Genomic DNA, 21,814 nt, shown 5'->3' with positions numbered 1-21,814 from the left:
GTAATTAACAGGTGAAAACAAAGCTGTTAATTGCCACTCTTATCAACGCGTGGTCTTTCATGTAGGTTGTTTATGTGTAAAAAACAGCAGCTCTGTTTGTTCCCTGCTTGGCCACATCCCTCTGGTCGGTCCAGTCCCAGAGAGTTCTGGACAGCTCTGGACAGGAGAGACTGTGGAGTGGGCCATGCTCCACCCAGAGCCTTCCCACTGACCCATATGGTGGGGTGCACTCCTTCCCGTGGCATTCAGCATGGCTGCCAAATGCTAAGTAGCCCCCTTCCTTTTGCACTAACATTTACTAACTCAGGTTTCTAAGGGACCGGCTCTGGCAGTCAGGCAGCTGTGTGCCAGTGAAGGAGCAGGAGTGGGAAACTGGTTTGGCCTTGGGCCCTGTGACCTTGGGCAAATCACACCTCATCTGGGCTTTAGCCTCATACTCTGTAAAGTAAAAAAGGTTGGTGGAAATGAACCTCTAGCCCTCTCATTCTGAGATCCTTTCCTTCCAGAGATGTTTTCTGAGTCCCTACAAGGTAACAAAAATGAAGCCAATCTCATCCCTGCCCTTCATTAAATCATAGTGTAGTAGAACTTACAATGCCACTGCTTTCTTGATAGGCAAACTACTTAATCTGTCCCAGTTTGCTCATTTGAAAAATCGGGGTGCACCTACCTGGAAGAGTTATCATGAAGATACAGATAATGTATAAACAAACATACAACTACAGTTTAAACACAGCACAGTACCTGACATTATCAGGCCCTAATTGAGTGATTGCTATTGATAATGTCAACAAAAATTAATCAATAGTCAATCTAAGAAAGAAATGGAAATTTTTATTTGAGCCAACCTGAGGATTATAACCCAGGAGACAGTCTTTCAGAAAGCTCTGAGGGAAATTCCCTGGTGGTCCAGTAGTTAGGACTCTTTGCTTCCACTGCAGGGGGAAAGGGTTTGATCCCTAGTTGGGGAACTAAGGTCCTGCCAGCCACGTGGTGTGGCAAAAAAAAAAGGAAAGCTCTGAGGACTGTTCTGCCTGTAAGAGGTCAAAGCACAGTGACGTAAGTTTTTGAGACAAATGGTTAAATGATGTGTTATTGACAGTTTACACAATCCAGATCTACATGTACAAAGCAAGTAGTGGGTCACAGGTCATCATGGCTCCTTACAAGATTAGGAAGGAGATTATCCCCTAAGGAGTTGTGCGTTGTGACCCTTGATGAGATTAAGAAAGAATGTTGTCTCCTAAGGAGGTCTGGTTAATGCAGATGCACAGTATACGCCAAAGGGGAGGGAGGAGGCCCAAATGAGTAGAAAAAAAATTTTGTTAATTTTTCTCATCTTGCCATAAAATATGAATTATTTCATCAATATTTTAGTTGTTTCTCTGGCAGCTGCAGAGGTTTTTAAAGAGCCAGGCCCAGACACCCCTGTGCTACCCAGTGATCAGCCCATCTGGATTTGTCTGGCCAGTTGCCCCGTAATCATGTCTCTCTGTGTCAGAAGTTGTCTTCCCTGGAAAGGGAGTCTGTGTGTAACCTTGATTTCATGACACCCAGCCCTAACTGGCCTGTCCAATGGAATTGGCTTGTTTGAGCTAGAAGGTGCCAGGAGCTATCAGTAGGATAGCCTCTGGTGTGGCTTCTGCTGGCTTTGCCTTTAACATATACTCATTAAAATAACTCTGAAAGCAAATAAAAAGCAATGTTCTTTCCCACCTTCTGAAACCAAGGCCTTTACACCTTGGGGCAGAAATAGCCAGATGCCATGGCAGAGACAGGGCCTGATCTGGTCCTTGCTTCCCTTCCTGTACCCTGAATCTGTCCTAACCCATCCTCTGCCTGCCCTGTGACATCTCCATCCCCCGCCCCCTTCTCCCTTAAGGCACCCTCAGGTCCCCTGTTCTGAAATAACCTCTTCTTGACCCTGTAATTCCATTTACAAGAGAGAGGCATCCCAGAAAGTAGAAAGAGCTTTGGGCTTGGAGTTAGGAGACCCGTATTCAAATCCTAATTGTGCCACTTACTAGCTTACATGAAGTTTGGCACATCACATAATCTCTCTGAGCCTTCGTTGTCTCCTATTTAGGATAGACTTATTTGACAGGATGATGCATGGTAGATGCTGAGTGAGTGCTTCTTTCCCCAGGTTCTGTGACACCATCATTTGGGACCCTTCCCCAGCTCCTCTCTTATTCACTGTCCACCTGTCCCTAACCATAATGCCCTCTGAGCTCTGGCTTCCTTCTCTCCTGCTCAGGACCTCATCTATTCCAGTCCAGTGGACACAGCCCGCAAGGTACTGATCGTCCTGAGGACCTTTTTGAGGAGGAATGAGGATGTCCAAGTGGGTGGTCTCATCCGAGGCCACTTCCTGCTGATCCTACAGCATCTGCTGGTGGAACATGGGTCCTCCCCATCAGAAGGTCAGTCTGCAGCTGCTGGGGGCACGTATTGACCTGAAGGTCAGACAGAAGTGGCATCTCTGCCCTGATGAGGTCTGCTCTAGGAGAGAGAATCAGAGTTTTCCATGCAAAAGAAAAGTCAGAACAGTGGGGCATCAAACTAAACTTTATCTCCTTCCTCTCATTGGAGAGTGGGTGCTCAACATATTTGGTTTGTGTATGTGGTTTGAGTGTGCTTATGTTTAATGTCTGCATGGGTGAGAGTGTTTGATGTATGCATGCATGTCCCCACCCTGCCCAGCATGTGCTCAGAGCTGTTTGTCACAGGAATGGCAGCCTCCAGTTGGGAAGAAAAAAGGGGTAAATACTGGGGAGGTCAGGGAGGCAGCAGCAGCCAGCAGGGGCTGGGAAGGGGGTGGATCTGTGATGTATTGGAAGCTCCTGGTGAGATCCAAAAGGATGGTTTCTAAATCTGGAATGGGACTCCCTGGAGTCAAGGAAGCTTGATATTTGGTACAGTATGAAGACACTGAAAGACTGGGATTGGTCTGATTACTCTCAGAAAGTTGAATTTTTAAATTTCAAAGCAATTAAGAGGAAGTAGGTAGAGAGCTGTGGCTCACTTGGTCCAGTTCTGATTGAGGACGGCGGTTTGGAGGTATGTTTAAGGGTATTTAGAAGAGCTGAGTCTTTCTTTTTCAGGGAAGGACAAGCCACAACTAACTAATAATAGTGTTTAAGAGCCATGAGATTTCTTGGAAACACATAGTGGAATGACTGTGAGCACTGGATTGAAATTTGGGTTCAAGTCCTGGCCCTGGCCCTGCTGCTGTGGGGCCTTGGAGATGTCACTCAGCCTCTCTGGGCCTCAGTTTTCTTAACTGCAAAATAGGAATAACAATCCCTACTTCACATGATTTTTAGGATGATTAAGTGAAATAATGAATTCCTGGTACCTAACCCAGAGCTGGCACTCAGTACGTCAGTTGCCTCTCTTCTAAATGAAGAAGGAAAAAGACAGGAAATAGGGGTAAATCCCAACAAACTATTTACCGCTGGTGGGTCGTGGGTGCCTGTCTGACCTTAGGGTGATCTGATGGTCAATCCCCCTGACCAGCTCTCCTTGTTTCTCACAGCCTCGGGGAACCTGCCTTTGCTGCTGAGCCTCCTCTCCTTAGTGCAGCTGAGAAACGAGTCAGAGCAAGAACTGGACAGCATGGCCATGAAGCTCCTTCACCAAGGTGCTCTGGCTGCTTGGGACAGTGCCTGAGGGCCTGGGGCTGGGCGTGCTGTGGGTGTGTTCTCAGTGGTGCTGGCCTTGTTCCTTTCTTCCACCCTTTCATCTTTTTGAAAGAAGCTAGTGGGTCAGTCTACTCCTGTGGGCTTTTTTTTTTTTTTTCTTTTTGGAGGAGAGAGAGGTTTATTGCAGGGCCGTGCAAGGAGAACTGGGGACTCATGCCCCCAAACCCTGAACTCCCCGAAGGGTTTCAGCAAAGAATTTTTAAAGGCAAGGTGAGAGATGAGGGTTGCAGGGTATGCAATCAGCTCGTGCACAGTTCCCTGATTGGTTGATCTCCTGTGGGCTTCTTGATAAAGGACCTTCCAGAACTTTCTCTGCTCATTCTCTGGTAATGTTTGGAAAATCAAAAAAAAAAAAAAAATCATTGTGACAAGCTCCAGAATCAGGAATGCCTGGGTTTGTTCTCAGCTTAGTCATTAATTATGCAACCTTGGGCAGTCACCTTGCCTCTATGAGCATTTGGTTCCTCATAGGTAAAATAATAGTGCATACCTGATTTAGGGTTGATACAAAAATAACCGTAGATGTAGAATGCCACAGGATGCTTGGCACAGAGTAGGCCTTCATTGGGTACAATCCATGTATCTTCATTTTTCCTGGCACAAACTCAGTTTTCCACTTCACCCCACAGCTGACTCAGGATCTGATGATCCAGTCACAGTTCTCTAGGCCTCTTTTCTACCCATACTTCAAACCTCTCAGGACCTTTTATTGCTCATTAATGCGGTCACTAGTTCATAGGCAGTACCCTCAGGAAAATTTGTTGAAGCAAGGTTGAAATTAATAGGAGAAATGGTGTGTCCTCAGTACCTGTGGACTGTCAGGTGGCCAAAGGTGAGGATGGTTTTTTTCCCTGCCTGGAGCCCAAGGCTTCTCATGAGAAGATCAGTGTCTAGCTCAAAAAGAGCCTCCAGGCCTGACCTGGAGCTGGTCATGGCTGCCTATCTTATCAGGTTAAGGATGATGCTCAGCTGGGAGGGAGGTCTGTGTGTGACAAAAACAGCCATCAAAAGGGCCTCTAGGGAATGGACTTGAGGACACGGGGAGGGGGAGGGTAAGCTGGGACGAAGTGAGAGAGTGGCATGGACATATATACACTACCAAATGTAAAATATATAGCTAGTGGGAAGCAGCCACATAGCACAGGGAGATCAGCTCGGTGCTTTGTGACCACCTAGAGGGGTGGGATAGGGAGGGTGGGAGGAAGATGAAAGAGGGAGGAGATATGGGGATATATGTATATGTATATGTATAGCTGATTCACTTTGTTATAAAGCAGAAACTAACACACCATTGTAAACAATTATACTCCAGTAAAGATGTTTTTTAAAAAAAAAAGCAGTAATCTAAAAAAAAAAAAAGGCCTCTAAGGAATTCCCTGGTTGTCCAATGGTTAGGGCTCTGCACTTCCATTGCAGGGGGCATGGGTTTGATCCCTGGTTGGGGAACTAAGATCCCACAAGCCATATACTGTGGCCAAATAAATAAATAGAAAGGGCCCCTAACAGGGAGAAATAACAGGCTGAAACATACACGTGAAATGAATATACATTTATGTATAACCCTTGAGTACTTTTATTTGAGAGCATTGAGGGTAGAGGACTGTAGTTCACAGGTAAGGGTATGGTTGGGGGGCCTGCTTGTGTGGTTGACCACAAGCCAAGCAAAGTCAAGTGTGCTGTGGCTGCCAAAAAAGTGAATGGTGGGGCAGACAGCAGAAGCAAGAAGAACTACGGTCCTGCAGCCTGTGGATCAAAAACCACATTCACAGAAAGATAGACAAGATGAAAAGGCAGAGGGCTATGTACCAGATGAAGGAACAAGATAAAACCCCAGAAAAACAACTAAATGAAGTGGAGATAGGCAACCTTCCAGAAAAAGAATTCAGAATAACGATAATGAAGATGATCCAGGACCTCAGAAAAATAATGGAGGCAAAGATCGAGAAGATGCAAGAAATGTTTAACAAAGACCTAGAAGAATTAAAGAACAAACAAACAGAGATGAACAATACAATAACTGAAATGAAAACTACACTAGAAGGAATCAATAGCAGAATAACAGGCAGAAGAACGGATAAGTGACCTGGAAGACAGAATGGTGGAATTCACTGCCAGGGAACAGAATAAAGAAAAAAGAATGAAAAGAAATGAAGACAGCCTAAGAGACCTCAGGGACAACATTAAACGCAACAACATTTGCATTATAGGGGTCCCAGACGGAGAAGAGAGAGAGAAAGGACCCAAGAAAATATTTGAAGAATAGTCGAAAACTTCCCTAACATGGGAAAGGAAATAGCCACCCAAGTCTAGGAAGCACAGAGAGTCCCATACAGCATAAACCCAAGGAGAAACACGCTGAGACACATAGTAATGAAATTGGCAAAAATTAAAGACAAAGAAAAATTATTGAAAGCAGCAAGGGAAAAACGACAAATAACATACAAGGGAGCTCCCACAAGGTTAACAGCTGATTTCTCAGCAGAAACTCTACAAGCCAGAAGGGAGTGGCATGATATACTTAATAAAGTGATGAAAGGGAAGAACCTAAAAACAAGATTACTCAACCCAGCAAGGATCTCATTCAGATTTGATGGAGAAACCAAAAGCTTTACAGACAAGCAAAAGCTAAGAGAATTCAGCACCACCAAACCAGCTCTACAACAAATGCTAAAGGAACTTCTCTAACTGGGAAACACAAGAGAAGAAAAGGACCTACAAAAACAAACCCAAAACAATTAAGAAAATGGTCATAGGAACATACATATTGATAATTACCTTAAACGTTAATGAATTAAATGCTCCAACCAAAATACACAGGCTTGCTGAATGGATACAAAAACAAGACCCATATATATGCTGTCTATAAGAGACCCACTTCAGACCTAGGGACACATACAGACTGAAAGTGAGGGGATGGAAAAAGATATTCCATGCAAATGGAAATCAAAAGAAAGCTGGAGTAGCAATACTCATATCAGATAAAATAGACTTTAAAATAAAGAATGTTACAAGAGACAAGGAAGGACACTACATAATGATCAAGGGATCAATCCAAGAAGAAGATATAACAATTATAAATATATATGCACCCAACGTAGCACCTCAATACATAAGGCAACTGCTAACAGCTGTAAAACAGGAAATCAACAGTAACACAATAATAGTGGGGGACTTTAACACCTCACTTACACCAATGGACAGAGCATCCAAAATGAAAATAAATAAGGAAACAGAAGCTTTAAATGACACAATAGACCAGATAGATTTTTTTTTTTTTTTTTTTTTTTTGTGGTACGCGGGCCTCTCACTGTTGTGGCCTCTTCCGCTGCGGAGCAACAGGCTCCGGACACGCAGGCTCAGCGGCCATGGCTCACGGGCCTAGCTGCTCTGCAGCATATGGGATCTTCCCAGACCGGGGCACGAACCCGTGTCCCCTGCATCGGCAGGCGGACTCTCAACCACTGCACCACCAGGGAAGCCCGACCAGATAGATTTAATTGATATTTATAGGACATTCCATCCCAAAACAGCAGATTACACTTTCTTCTCAAGTGCACATGGAACACTCTCCAGGATAGATCACATCTTGGGTCACAAATCAAGCCTCAGTAAATTTAAGAAAAGTGAAATCATATCAAGCATCTTTTCTGACCACAACACTATGAGATTAGAAATCAATTACAGGGAAAAAACGTAAAAAACACAAACACATGGAGGCTAGACAATATGTTACTAAATAACCAAGAGATCACTGAAGATATCAAAGAGGAAATCAAAAAATGCCTAGAGACAAATGACAGTGAAAACACTGCGATCCAAAACCTATGGGATGCAGCAAAAGCAGTTCTAAGAGGGAAGTTTATAGCTATACAAGCCTACCTAAAGAAACAAGAAAAATCTCAAATAAACAATCTAACTGGGCTTCCCTGGTGGCGCAGTGGTTGAGAGTCCGCCTGCCGATTTGGGGGACATGGGTTCGTGCCCCCCGTCCAGGGAGATCCTACGTGCCGCGGAGCGGCTGGGCCCGTGAGCCATGGCCGCTGAGCCTGCGCGTCCAGAGCCTGTGCTCCGCAATGGGAGAGGCCACAACAGTGAGAGGCCCGCGTACCGCAAAAAAAAAAAAAAAAAAAAAAGGAATGGAGACTTAGGTAGGTTTCATATCTAGGATGGTGGGGGGCAGGGGAGCAAGGAGAGGTAATTCCCAAGACGAAAGGGATGTGCTCTGTAGATGTCTACTCTCCAGTGTAGTAACTGCTCGCTGAGGGCTGGCAGAGCATGAAGAGGCGTTTAATCTTGCCATGAGAGATTAAGGCTTCATGAGGGAGGTGAACTTTGAGCTGAACCTTGATTGCTGAATAGGAGGAAAGGAGTTAGCCAGATGGAGGTGATGTGAGAGAGAGAATACGGCAAGTTTAGGGAACTGCACGTTGACGGTTACAGAGCTCCCCTGTGAAGGTGGTGAGTGCCCTTTTGCTGGAAGAATTCAGAGACTGGATCTTCTTTCTGCTGATGGTGGCAGGTTGGCCTATGTGACCTCTGCAGACTCTCCAACCTGGAGTCTGTGCTGGCATGAGCGCTGTCATAGGATGCCTTTTGACCACCTACACTTGTGCAGTCTGTTCTAATGTGCAGCTGTGGGCTGCTTGCCTGATGTTTGTTCAGATGGAGGGTGTGAACATACCTTCGGGTTTGTCACTGTTTCTTTCCACTGGCCGTAATATCCGGGGTGCTCAGTTTGTGCTTGGTCCCCAAGACTGACATCTGAAATTAGCTAGTTGAGGGCCACTAGCTGTAAGAAGTGTGAGTGCTGGTGTGTGCTAAAGCCATGGAGTGCTGAGCACTGGGGCTCCAGGGCACTTTCATCTCTTGCAGTGAGCAAGCTGTGTGGGAAATGCAGTCCCACTGACACGGACATCCTGCAGCCCTCCTTCAACTTCCTGTATTGGAGCCTTCATCAGACCACGCTGGGCAGTCAGAAAAGAGGTGCTGGGGCCCGGGCTGGCATAGTGAAGAGGAAGGGTGCTGGGCAGTGTCTATGGCCCTTGCTGCCCTCAGTTTTTCCATCTAAAAAAAATTAAAAAGGGGGTGTGTGGCTGGATCGGATGGTCCTAAGGTCCTTTCTGGTTCCAGTAACCTGTGGTTCCGAAATGAAACTTAGAGCCTTAAGCTGATCCTTTTGTTCATTCACCATGTGTGTATGAAGCACCCATCGGGTGCTAACTAAACACCGCCTGCCCTGCCCAACCCTCTACAGCTGCTGCAGTGCTCTTGAGCAGCACGGCCCTGATAGAGCTTCTAGAGAAGACGCTGGCCCTCACCTGGGCTGAGGAGGGCTCTCCCAGGACCGAGCTCCTCTGCTCCGCCTGGCTGCTCACTGCCTCCTTCTCTGCCCAGCAGCACGATGGCAATCTGCAGGTTAGTTTCTAACCCCTGTTGCTTTGGGGCATGGGTGGCACTCAAGGAGTGACAAGATCTTGAGTTCTGATCCCACATCTGTGGCTTATTAGTTGTGTAACCTTGGCAAGGTATTTAACTCTCTGAGCTTCATTTTCCTTGCCTACAAAACAGGGAAAAAACATTCAAGGCTGTTGTCAAGTTGGTTTACATTAATCCATTTAGTACACATGGATCACCTGCATGCCAGGCTGTATTCTAGGCACAGAGGAATAAAAAATGAATACAGTATATACCCCAGACTTGGGGAACTTGTGTTGTAATCTTTAAGCAAAGCCCTAAAAGGTAAGCAAGACTGTACCCGGCTAAAATAGTGGGGTAAGGGTGCTCCAGGCAAAGAGAATGATATGAGCACAGGCCTGAAGCTGCACAAATTTAAGACTTGGTATATATATTTGAAGAGTGGTGAGGTACTGTGTGGCTGGAGTGTAGGGAATGGACTGTCAGACTGGACAAGAAGGCAGAATCCAGCGTGTGACCTTGAAGTTGTGGGTGGCAAGCTGTGAGTGCCATACTGTGTAAGCTGTCATGTGACCGTTTGAGAAGGTGATGCAGGGAACAGGAGGGCCATGGACATATCCACAGAGCACCCCGTTTCCTCGCAGCCCCTCCCTCTTGTATGACCTTGTCATCCTAGTGCCCTGCATGAGCTCCTCTGTGGGCTGCTTCACAGTCAGGTGTTTCCTCCCTAAGGCTGGCTGCCCCTAGTGGACAGAAACCATCTCCTAGCCTTTGAGGTATCCTCACACTGTGCCCAGCTCTGTGCCAATCTAATGCCAGGCACACACTCATTTGTGTAGAAGTGAAGTGAGTTTTCAAGTTTGGCCTCTAGGGTTTCAGTAAGCTGTGGCACATCTACGTTATAGCGTAGATCCTCAGCTAGTTGCCAGTGGGGTTGATTTGGGACAGGAACCTCTCCTACTTTCCTATGTGCGGCTATTGGGCCCACCCCTCCCCCTGCAGTCACCTGCCTGGATGGAAGCCTGCACCTTGTTTTTGGTTCTGCCCTGGCCCTCAGCTCATAACTAGCCAATTACGTAACTACCTCTACTCTTAAGTTCTCCCCTCTGCCCTAGTTCAGGCCTGATCATTCGTCCTCACCACTGATATGGCCTATTCACAATCTTCTGGCCTCCAGCCTCTCCCTTGCTCCACCGCTCCTATCCCTATGGCCACGGTCTGTACACACTTAACCCTCTGCTCACGGTCCTTCAGCAGCCTTTTTGTTCTCCTCATGGCTGCTGAGACCCTTCCTATCAGGCCCCTCTGCAGCCTTACTTTCTGCCATTCTACCCTCCTTTCCTGTCTTCTGACCAAGTGTTTGCTCTTCTCCCAGTCAACTGTGCTCTTTCACATCTCAGTACTTTTTTTGTTTGTTTTTGGTTGATTTTTAATAGCTATTATTTTTAGGACAGTTTTAGATTTACAAAAACATTGAGCAGATAGCACAGAGTTCCCATATAACCTCCACACACAGCTTCCTCTGTTTACATCTTAGATTAGTATGGCATCTCCATACCTTTATACAAGTTGGTTCTTCTGCCTGGAACCTGCCAATTCCACCAGCTAACAAGCATTTTTTTTTTTTTTTTTTTTTGGCTGTGTTGGGTCTTTGTTGCTGTGTGCGGGCTTTCTCTAGTTGCAGAGAGCGGGGGCTACTCTTCGTTGCTGTGCACGGGCTTTCTCTAGTTGCAGAGAGCGGGGGCTACTCTTTGTTGTGGTGGCTTCTCTTGTTCTGGAGCATGGGCTCTAGGTGCGCGGGCTTCAGTAGTTGTGGCTCGCGGGCTCTAGAGCGCAGGCTCAGTAGTTGTGGTGCACGGGCTTAGTTGCCCCATGTGGGATATTCCCATACCAGGGCTCGAACTCGTGTCCCCTGCATTGATAGGTGGATTCTTAACCACTGCGCCACAAGGGAAGCCCTAACAAGCATTTTTGAGGAATTGCTTTGTGCCAAGCACTTGTAGATCCAAGTAGAGGAAAAGCTGCCTTCAGGCAGCGTATGTTCTGGGTAAGGAGAGCAGAGCAGACTCACAGCTTTGAACCTGTCACCCAAACTAACCCCTCAGTATGGTCATTGCTTTGACATTAAGGAGCATATTCACGATGCTGGTCCTCAGCTCTTCTTCACGATAGCTCTGGAGAGAGTGAAAGGAGGTGGCACTGTTCCCTTTTCATAGGTGAAGGAAGTAAGGCAGGCTGAGAGAGGTGCAGTGTGGTGACTTGCCCACGGCCATACAGCTGGCAAGTGGCAGAGCCAGGATTTTGATTCCGGGCCATTGGACTCCAGATCTGAGTTAGGTGGTTGGTGGGCTGAAGAGGAGACTGACCCACAGCTAAGGCTGGGGAAGACTCCCTGGTGCAGGAGCTCTCTGAGGATGGGGGACACTTGGGAGAAGCAGGGTTCTCCAGGTCTGGGCTTGATTTTCCTCCTCAAGCTCCTGAATCCAGGATCCGTGAGGCTCACAAGACTCTGTGTGGCCTCCTCTGTCCTTCTGGATGCAGCGGGTATGTGTAGGGGGGGTAAAAGAGGTATTGTAGCAGGTGGTTTTCTGCCCAAGCTCCCAGAATGTGGGGGTTACCCCTTTACCCTCTGCCCTGCCAGGTTCATCAGACACTGTCTGTGGAACTGGACCAAGTATTGAAGGCCCTCAGCTTTCCGAAGAAAAAGGCTGCGCTGCTCTCAGGTGTGGGACCAAGGGCCTCTAGCAGGAGAAGAAAAACCTTTCCCCTAGATTCTGAGATGAGACCACCCCACCCAGACCAGTCCACGGTCATCCCTTTATTATCCCTGTGGTCTTCCCCCTGTGACAGCGCTGGTGGGGAGGTGGGGAATGAGGCAAGAACTGGGTGTAAGGCGTTTTCTACTTTCAGCTGCCATCTTACGCTTCCTGCGGACAGCCCTGCAACAAAGCTTCTCCTCTGCCCTGGTTGCTCTGCTGCCCTCAGGGACCCAGCCACCGCCAGCCCCTGAGGACACTGTCCTGGCTCCACTGGGAACATCACAAGTGCTGTCCCTGGTCATCGGACTGCAGAACCTCCTGGTTCAGGTAAGGCCTTTGTGGAGTGGGACCCTGGCAGTGGAGCCTGCTTCTCTCAGGATGACAGCAGAAAGGGGTGGCTGCCTGTCAAGATCCTGGTATTCCCACTAAGGCCTAGAGAGAGGTTTGACTGGTTTTAAAGTTTCAGTGACAGAAATGAAACTCAAATTGTCTCATAACTGAGAGGTCCAGGGGTCAAAACTGGCTTCAGGCACAGCTGGGATCCCAGAGGCTCAGACAGTGTCATCAGAACTCTGTCTCCATCTCTTGGCTCTGCATTTCTCTCTTAGCTTTATTCTCATGGGATTGGTAGGATGACCAGCAGCAGCTCCTGGCTTATGTCCTTCCAGCAGAAAGAAAGTTTCTCTTTCCTCGTAGTCCCCAGAATTGAGTCTCATTAGCCTGGCTTGGTAATGTGGCAGTCACTATGCCCAAAACATGGGATGCTCTGATTGACCTGCCTTGGGTGAGTGTCCTCTCCTGGAGGCTGGGGCATATGGTCAGCTCTCCCTAACTCACATGGACTAAACATAAGAGAGGAATGGTTCTGCAAGAGAAAACTGTTCTTAGAAGGAGGAGGAATGGATCCTGGACAAGCAAAACAGTAGATGTCCACCTCAGAGGGGTTTGTGCTTTACAGCTTAGAGGATTCTTGGAGATCATAGTTTATCCAGCAGTCACATACTGTGAAGGGTGGTGGGGGCATGGAGATCGATCAGATTCCCGCCTTTGAGAAGTTAACAGTTCCAGGGGGCGGTGGATGGTGCCATGTGGATAAGAGGTGCTAACACAGAGTGGGCAGTGCTGGGTTGAAGGGAAGCACTGCACAGTGGGGGCACAGGACGTACATTACAGGCTGGTGTAGGGTGACTGTGAGGCTGGCTGTCAGAGAAGACTTTCTGGGGGAGGTGCTTGAGCTGGGCTGGAAATATCAAGTGACTTGTCCTAGGTCCCCGAGGGTAGGGGGCATCAGAGATGGGATTGATCTTGATGGCAGCACAATTTCGTCCTCTGATATGGACTCATTCCCTGTCCTTGGCCCTCTGGCCTGTTCCCACCCATGATTCCCTGAGACCTTCTTCTCTTTCAAGGAGCTTATTGTCTGTTATTTTCAAATATGAGCTGGTCACTGTAGGGTGACCAAGGCCCCAGATGTTTATGCTGTTTTAGTTAGACTTGGACTCTCTTTTCCTGCTCCTTAAAGCTTGCCCAAGACCGACAGTCACAGATCCACGTGGTCTGGTCTGATGGCAAGGCGTCATGGGCAAGAAGAGGGAGGTGGGGGCAGCCAGCAAACGAGTGAGAGGAGTTGCAGAGACTTCCTGGGGGGAGGGGCGGGGCCTTGATATGAGTGGTCTCCGCTGGCCGCCCAGATAATGACAGACATATTTGATATGGCTGTTGATTGTGGGAGATTATGTTCAAGGATTGATCCCCACTGGGCCTGTGCACAGGTTGGGGGAAGTGGGGAAATGTGAGGATGTAGAGAAGGCTCCTGAAGTGGGCCCTGTTCGGGCTGTGCGGATGCCGTGTCTTGTCCTGCCAGCACATCTATTCAAAGGCTCTGTGCTCTTCATGGATCAGACCTCTATCACGTATAGCACTTATCTCTCTCTGTTGTGAGTTCCCATTTTCATATCGGTCTTCCCCAGGCTGTGAGCTCCTCAAAGGAAGGGACTGTGTCTGGTTAATCTTTGTGTCTCCTTCCCCTTGTGGGTTCAAATCCAGTTGGGAAATCACGAATCAAATGAGAACCAAAGCATCAGCTTTATTGCTGACAAACACCATAGTAGAATGTAGCTGGGACTTAAGGTCAGAACGGGCTTTTTTTTAGTCTGAGATTTTTCAAACATACAGCAAAGACGAAAGAATTTTACGGTGAACACTCATATACCCACCATGTACATTCTTCCATTAACATTTTACTATGCTTGCTTTATCATATCTTATCCAAAAGGATTTTTTAACTACCCTCCTTCCCTTGGGCCAGACCAGGAGCCCATAGGCAGGTAAATTGTGTTTGCATTTCCATAATGTCCATGTTGGACACTTAGCCAGCTGGCCAAGATCTTAAGAGTCTGAGTTGCTGGAAGCATGACCTTTAATACCTTGGTCCTGCCCTGATGGCTCAGTAGGTGTTAAGCTAGCATCTCACTTGTTAGATAAATCTCTCGTTGGGTGAGGAGAAGCCAGTTAGAGGTGGGAGGAAGGGCAAATGCTTTCTCTCCAATGTTTCTGAAAGGGCTGAAGTTCCTGTTTTAATATTCAAAACAGAGAGTGGGAAAATGATTCCCTTATACTCAATACCCAGCATAAAGCCTCCCACAGAATTGGCATTCAGTAATGTTTGTTGAATGAGTGAATGAGGACGCAGAAATGAATATGATGCTGTTTCAGCCATTTAAGCACTCACAGATTGTAGGAAACACAAGAAATTATAATTAATGGCAAAATGACCTATTATTTGAATCAAGGAAGGCTCCACAGGAGAGGTTACTTTTGAACTGGCTAATCTTAGGTACCTGGGAAAAGGGTGGAAGTGCCCACTGGTTAAGAGTTAATTTTAGATTAGAGAAGGAGAAAGGGCACAAGGCCTAGGATTTGTTTCTAGACCTGCCACCTACCACTCAGGTGTCCTCAGGTCAAGTATTTTCTCTCTGGGCCTCAGTTTTCTCAGCTGTAAAATGAGGTTAGTGAATTAGCTCAACCACTTCAAACTGTAGGTCTTAAAGACCTTACGGATCCTGTGAAGGAGACTTAGGGGTTGTTAAAGAGCGATAGTGTTTCCCCTATTATACGTTTCACTAAGATATTCACCATTTTTTAAAAAAATATAACAGAATTATTTTAGTATAGGATCTTAGTAGAATTTTAAACAGTGGGAAGAATATTTATCCTATGATTTACCTGTATAGTATAAATACATAAATAAACAAGTCATTGCCTGGGATTAATTTCCAACTGATTTTTTTTTTTTTCCTTCAGTATAGTCACCATTTTTTGAGTGTTAACTCTGTGCCAAGCACTGGTTAAACCCTCTGTATGCATTGCTCATCTTACCCTCTTGGCAGCCCAAGTAATCCTTTTATCCCCACTTAGCAAAATCAAGTAACCTTGGCCAGGATCACACAAGATGGTAAGTGACCAAGCAAGGCTTCAAACCCAAGTCTGCCCCATACCTTAACCTCCAGGTTGCTGCCTTCCAAAAAATAGCATGAGGAGAGCATAGGATTTTTGTTGGTGTTGTTAGTTTGTCTTTACATTTAAAAAAATCAGTTTTATTGAGATATAACTTACATGCAATAAAATTCACTGATTTTTAAATGTACAACTAGATGAGTTTTGACAAACATATACAGTTTTGTAAACACCACCACAATCCTGGTATAGATTTCCATCACCACAAAAAGTTCCCCTGGACCCCTGTTTAGTCAGTCCCCTCTCCCCATCCCTGACCCTTGGCAAACACAGATCTGCTTTCTGGCACTACAGTTTTACCATTTCTAGAATTCCACATAAATAAAATCATAAAGTATGTGGTCTTATATGTCTATCTTCTTTCACTTAGCTTAATGCTTTTGAGATTCATTTATATTGTGTTATCAGTACTTCATTTCTTTTTATTGGTGAGTAGTAGCCCCTTATGTGGCTATTCCACAATTTATTGATCCACTCACCTACTGACAGATATTTGGGACTTAAAGATTTTTGGCTATCATGAATAAAGACTGGAGTACAAGTCTTTGTGAATACCCATTTTTATTTCTCTTGGATAAATACCTAGGAGTGGGATTGGTGGGTCAAATGACATATTAGTTTTCTATTGCTGTGTAACTACATATCACAAATGTAATGGCTTAACACAACACCCATTTATTATCTGACAGTTCTCTACGTCAGAAGTCTGGGTGGGCTCGACCAGGTTCTTTGCTTAGGGTCTCACAAAGCTGAAATCAAGGTATTGGTCAGGCTGGGTGCTTACTTGGGAGAGCTGGGAAAGAATCCACTTCATCCTCCTGTTGGGGGTGGGTGGGTCTTTCAGCTCTTTAAGGCTACACACATTTTTTCTCACACAGCCCCTCCATCTTCAAACCAGCAATGCATGTTGAGTCCTTCTCACACTTCTGGACTCTCTGGTTCTTTTTCTGCTACCAGCCAGAGAAAACTCTGCTTTTAAAGGACTGGTGTAATTAGATTTGGCCCACCCAAACAATCTCCCTTTTGCCATGTAATGTAACCTAATCATGGGAATAACATCTGGGAGCAAAGCTCATGGGACCATCTTAAAATTCTGCCTACCACATATGGTAAGTGTATGTTTAACTTTATAAGAAACCATCAGACTGGGACTTCCCTGGTGGCACAGTGGTTGGGAATCCTCCTGTCAATGCAGGGGACACGGGTTTGATCCTTGGTCTGGGAAGAACCACATGCCATGGAGCAACAGAGCCTGTCACCACAGCTGCCGAGCCTGAGCTCTAGAGCCCATGAGCCACAACTACTGAGGCTGCGTGCCACAACTACTGAAGCCTGCGCGCCTAGAGCCCGTGCTCCGTAATAAGAGAAGCCACCACAATGAGAAGCCTGCACACCACAATGAGGAGTGGCCCCTGCTCGCTGCAACTGGAGAAAGCCCGTGTGCAGCAACGACAACCGAACACAGCCAAATAAATAAATTAACTAAAAAAAAAAAAAGCCATCAGACTGCCATTAGTGGCTGCACCATTTTTCCTTCCCATCAGGAGTGCATGAGAGTTCCAGTTGCTTCACATTCTTGCCAACACTTGGTACTGTCAGTCAGTTTTAGCTGTTGATGAGTGTGTAGTGGTATCTCAAGGTGGTTTTAATTTGCATCTCCCTAACCCTAAGTTCTTTTCTTATGCTTATTAGAGCATAAAATTTTGTTTGATGAAAGGTTCTGCTGCTTTACAAAAAGATTTACATGCATTGGCTTAGATAAACTGTGTGGCTCTTACAGAATCTGTAATCTGTGAATCTCTTAATGGGGCCCAGGGCCCATCCTTTTCTGAAGCAAAACAGTCTCTCAAATGTAGGTAAATCATCAGTATAAGCACCGTGCTTTGTGTGTGTGGGTGAGAGATGAAACCAACAAACATTTCTTGATTATCTACAGAGCCACAATCCCAAATCTGAAATTCTGAAATCTAAATTGTTTTGAAAACCAAATGTTTTTTTCTTGGTTGGCACCAAAATCCACTGGTAGCAAAACCGGACGTGAACTTCTGTGGGGTTTTTGTTTTTGTTGTTTTCTTGCAGAAGGACCCTCTGTTGTCCCACGCTTGTGTTGGCTGCCTGGAGGCCTTGCTTGACTACCTGCATGCCCGGAGTCCAGACGTCGGTAGAAACCCTCCCCATTCTCTGATGTTCCCATGGGGGAGATTGGACGGGGCCAGCACCTGCCACCCTCCCACCCCAGACTCCCATCCTCTGTTCTGTGATTCACACTCATTTTTTTTGGCCAAGCCATGTGGCTTGCAGGATCTCAGTTCCCCAACCAGGGATTGAACCCAGGCCATGGCAGTGAAAGCCCAGAATCCTAACCATTAGGCCACCAGGGAGCTCCCTGATTCACACTCATTTTGTTTAATTATTTTAACAATACTGCAAGGGCACTGCCATGCCCATCATACAGATGAGGATACCGAGGTTCAGGGAGGTTAAGCAACTTGCCCCAACCAAGGTCACATAGCTCTTAAGTGGCAGAGCTCTTCCTGTTGCCTGCCTCCCACAATAGTGGGATATGTGGTCTCCCTGTGCCAGGCAGCATGGGTGGATAGAAGCCCAGGAGAAAGAAACGCCCTGGGGTCAGCTTGTCCAATGCCCTGCCTTTGCTGAGCAACCCTTTTTTGAGCCAATAGGAGAAAGTTTTCTTTAGCAATGTTCCAAGGCCTTTGGAAAAGCAGCATTAACAACACACGGTTGACTGGTGTTTCCCATAGCACTCCATGTGGCCTCCCAGCCCTGGAATCGGTTTTTGCTATTTACCCTCCTGGATGCTGGAGAGAATTCCTTCCTCAGAGCTGAGATCTTGAGGCTCATGACCCTGGTAAGTGCAGAAAGGATGGTCCTGTGGTCTGAAGAATGCCATCCTCCAAGAAGGTAGAGGGGCTGGATGAGCCTTCACCCTACAAGAAGCCTGCCTAGGGAATTCCTCTGAATGCCCACATCTCCTCTGCCCAGACTACCCAGACATTCTTTCTCATTCACTCATGAAACATTGACCAGGCCTGCCCACCACCTGCCAGATCCTGTGCTAGGTACCAAAGATGTCTGTGAGCCAAATGTTCTTCCTTAAAGGTCCCTCAGTCTAGAGAAGGAGATAGACAAGGAAATTCATAGTTAAAATATGGTTATTAATGGAAGAGTAGAAGATAATGCTAAGTGCCTAGAACATGGTAAGTGCCCACTGAATAAACAAGGCAGCAAGCCTGTGAATGATAGTAAAGTGGATCAATGAATAAATCAATGGTTGGTGTAGGAACCCAGAGAAAAGAGTAATTGCTTCTGCCAGAGCTGTGAGGGAGAAGTGAGTAAGAATACAGTAAGCACCCAGTTAATGCCTGTATTTCTTTAATAAAATGAAAACATTCAGCAGTGAAGGTAACATTTTAGCTGAGGCTTGAAAGATTAATAGGCAAAGAGAAGGAAAAGTATTGCAGGTACAGTATTGAAGTGAGAATAGCAGATATATGAGAATGTCGTGGTGTGTCTGGGTAACCACACATAGTCTAGTGTGAGGGGCAGGGTAGGAGTGGCGGGACTGAAGGGGTCAGCAGAGCAAACTCTCAGGGTCTTGCAATCCTCCTCATTACCTCACTCTCCTGTGACACAACCCCACCCCTGCCTACCAACACTGAGCTCTTGAAGGCAGAGTTCTGTGGGCTTCAGATCCATGCCCCCAGCCCAGTGCTGAGCCCAGCAGGGCACAGCAAATACCTGTGGCCTTCTCTCCCTGGGCCAGTTTGTGCGGTTCCAGAGCAGCAGCATCCTCTCTCGTGAAGAGGTGGGCCATGTTCTGCAAGGCGCAGCTTTGGCTGACCTCTCTACCCTCTCCAGCACCACACTCCAGGCTCTGCGTGGCTTCTTTCTGCAGGTGGGTGGAAAGGGGATGCTATTTAGCCACTGTGAGGCCAGACCCTCTGTATCATCTTCCCTGTGGAGGTGGGGAGCTCTAGCCACAGCAGCCAATGGGAGGTCAGGAGTGCAGGGGGTGGAGGGTAGAAAGGGCCTCTATGGAGTGGGCACTGAGAAAGCCTGTCTTCCCTACCCTCTTCTCCCCGCAGGTCCAGAGCATGGGCCTCCTGGCTGATCATAGCATGGCCAAGACCCTGCAGGCTTCCTTGGAGGGTCTTTCCCCCAGGGCCTCCACGGCCCAGCCGCCCCTACAGGACATGATGTATCCTTTCTTGCATCTGGGAGCTTTGGCCTGAGCAGGGTCACCCAGGTATGGGAAGCTATAACGTCATGCTTCAGGACAGAGAGTTGCACTGTCTACAGCCCTGTCTTCTACGGCAAGCAGGGGTCAGCGAGAAGAATTAACAGTGGTAGCAATGACAATGACTTGCTCTGTTTATTAAGTTCCTACCGAGGGCCAGTCATGTTACATGCACTGTATCTAATCCTCACAGTAGCTACGAGTGTTAACACAGTTGTAACAGCTCAGAGAGGTTAAATGGCGTGCCCAGAATCACACAGTGATAGCATCAGGATCTGACCCCAGACATGACCATCTCCAAAGTCATATCACCAGACTCAGAAGGGAGCTAGTCCTTCCCAGGAGCTTTGGAGAAAGTTGCCTGAGCCCGGTTGGCATAGATGCTGCCCTGAGCACAACGCGGTGGGGGAGGGTGCTGGGTGACTGGCACATCCCTGAGAAAGCCTGGGGCTGTGGGCAGTGCTCACTGGCCCTCTGAGGGGTTGTTGGGGTGCTCCAGAGACCCTGTGGTCTGGAGGTGTGTGTGTGGCCTCCCTGGCTCTCCTCCTAACCCTTTCCATGGAACGTTCCCTGATGTATAGCAACTACCCAGCCCAGGTGTTCAGGTCCCAGTTTTAGAATCCATCCCACTCTTCTCAGGTGCACCTCTGCTCTTGTCTGTTTTTGCCTTTTTGGGCCCTGGAAGTGTGGTTCTCCCATGGCTGGCCCCACCTCTCTGCTATTCTCCTCTCATGTTTGCTGCCAGCTGCCTGGGAGGAGTGGCTGTATCCCTGTCCCACATCAGAGACTGATCTCAGGACCTGAAGGCCCAGAAACAGAACTGAGACCTGGAGAAGACAAAGTCAGGGCACACTGGTTTGGGGGAAATGGATGACAACTGCAGCCGTGCATCTGGAGCCATTTACTCCATTGTTGAAATAGGAAATAGTGATATACTCACATGCCTGTGTGGGCTCTCCAAAAACATTTCCCTTTGGACTTACCTTGGCTCCCTCCAGCTGGTTCCTCAGCCAGGATGGATGGCCTCAGGGAGAGAAGGGGAGGGATTTGTTCTGCTAACACCAGCTGGTTACCTCAGTTGAAGACGTCAGTCAGGCCATCCTTGGGGCAGAAGGGGCAGAGAAAGGCCATGTGTTTGGTGCTGCTGTGGTCCAAGTGCTCTGGGAAGTACTTTACCTGCTGCTTCACCTCAGGTGAAGGCAAGGAGGGTGAGCAGGTCAAAACCTCAGCCTTCCTAGCTGAGGGAAACTGCCCAGCTCAGCTCTTCCCTGGCTAAAGTAGGTCCCCAGTGTTCCTTTCTCTCCCGGCCCTCCTCAGAGCGTGTATCTGTGCACACACGTCTTTCAATGTCTGCCCTCCACAACTGCCCGCACGTGTTCTGAGCTCAGCTCACCAGGGCCTTTAACTCCCTTCCTGCCTGTCTGCCAGGGCCGCGGTGCCTGTACTTGGCTAGCCCTTGGGTCTGGCTGGACTGACCCTACGCAAAACTGGGCTGAACTCCGTCCTAATGATAGGACAGGGAAGGACCCCACGAACTTGGGTTAGAACTTGGTGGATCCGAGGGGCGAGCAGGGTATGCCCCAACTCTGCACTGCACGTTACTTAAAAAGAAAAAAGTGTTAGCCACGACCCACTAAACTGATCTTGACAACTGCAGTTTAAAAAACACTCAGCTGGTACCGCCCTGGTGGTCCAGTGTCTAAGACTCCCCGCTTCCAATGCAGGGCGCCGGGGTTTGATCCCTGGTCAGGGAAGTAGATTCTCACATGCAACTAAACATCCCACGCGCCGCAGCTAAGACCCGGTGCAGCCAAATAAATATTAAATAAAAAAAAACACTCAGCTAACGAAACAGTTTCGGGGAGGGCGCTGGGGAGGCCGCCCAGCCTGCAGGGCTCAGGGCCTCATTGCTGATGCGGCCGACACACACCGCAGGCTGACTATCTCCAACCACACCTCAACGCGGCAAGTGCGCAAGCCGCCACGCAGGGTGGGCGGGACCGAACTCCCACGGACCTCGGGCAGGGCTAGCGCTGGAGCCTACTGGGCGGGGCCGGAAGTTAGGTCAAGGAGCGGTAGTCGCGGCCCGCGATCGTTGGGCGGGGGCGGCGCTTGGCAGTTCCTGCGAGGCTTCTCTGGGACACTGAGGTTTTGCGCCTCTG

At 47.7% G+C, this 21,814-nt stretch overlaps 1 protein-coding gene across 1 annotated transcript in view; it reads left to right on the top strand.

Annotated features, from left to right (window-relative positions):
• MEI1 (meiotic double-stranded break formation protein 1) overlaps positions 1-20,443 on the top strand; it is a 64,106-nt gene extending 43,663 nt beyond the window's left edge. Inside the window, exons 21-31 of the mRNA XM_060165002.1 lie at positions 2,258-2,423; positions 3,539-3,643; positions 8,577-8,687; positions 8,959-9,119; positions 11,761-11,842; positions 12,030-12,205; positions 17,474-17,555; positions 18,157-18,263; positions 19,179-19,310; positions 19,501-19,613; positions 20,398-20,443. Coding sequence (XP_060020985.1) covers positions 2,258-2,423; positions 3,539-3,643; positions 8,577-8,687; positions 8,959-9,119; positions 11,761-11,842; positions 12,030-12,205; positions 17,474-17,555; positions 18,157-18,263; positions 19,179-19,310; positions 19,501-19,613; positions 20,398-20,443 — 1,281 coding nt within the window. The remainder of the gene's footprint in view (positions 1-2,257; positions 2,424-3,538; positions 3,644-8,576; positions 8,688-8,958; positions 9,120-11,760; positions 11,843-12,029; positions 12,206-17,473; positions 17,556-18,156; positions 18,264-19,178; positions 19,311-19,500; positions 19,614-20,397) is intronic.
• Positions 20,444-21,814: the final 1,371 nt, after the last annotated feature.

This window comes from Lagenorhynchus albirostris, chromosome 11 (assembly GCF_949774975.1).
Source record: "Lagenorhynchus albirostris chromosome 11, mLagAlb1.1, whole genome shotgun sequence".
In the NCBI taxonomy this organism is placed as follows: Eukaryota; Metazoa; Chordata; class Mammalia; order Artiodactyla; family Delphinidae; genus Lagenorhynchus; species Lagenorhynchus albirostris.
The sequence above is the reverse complement of the archived record's forward strand: the minus strand, read 5'-3'. Positions and strand labels throughout refer to the sequence as shown.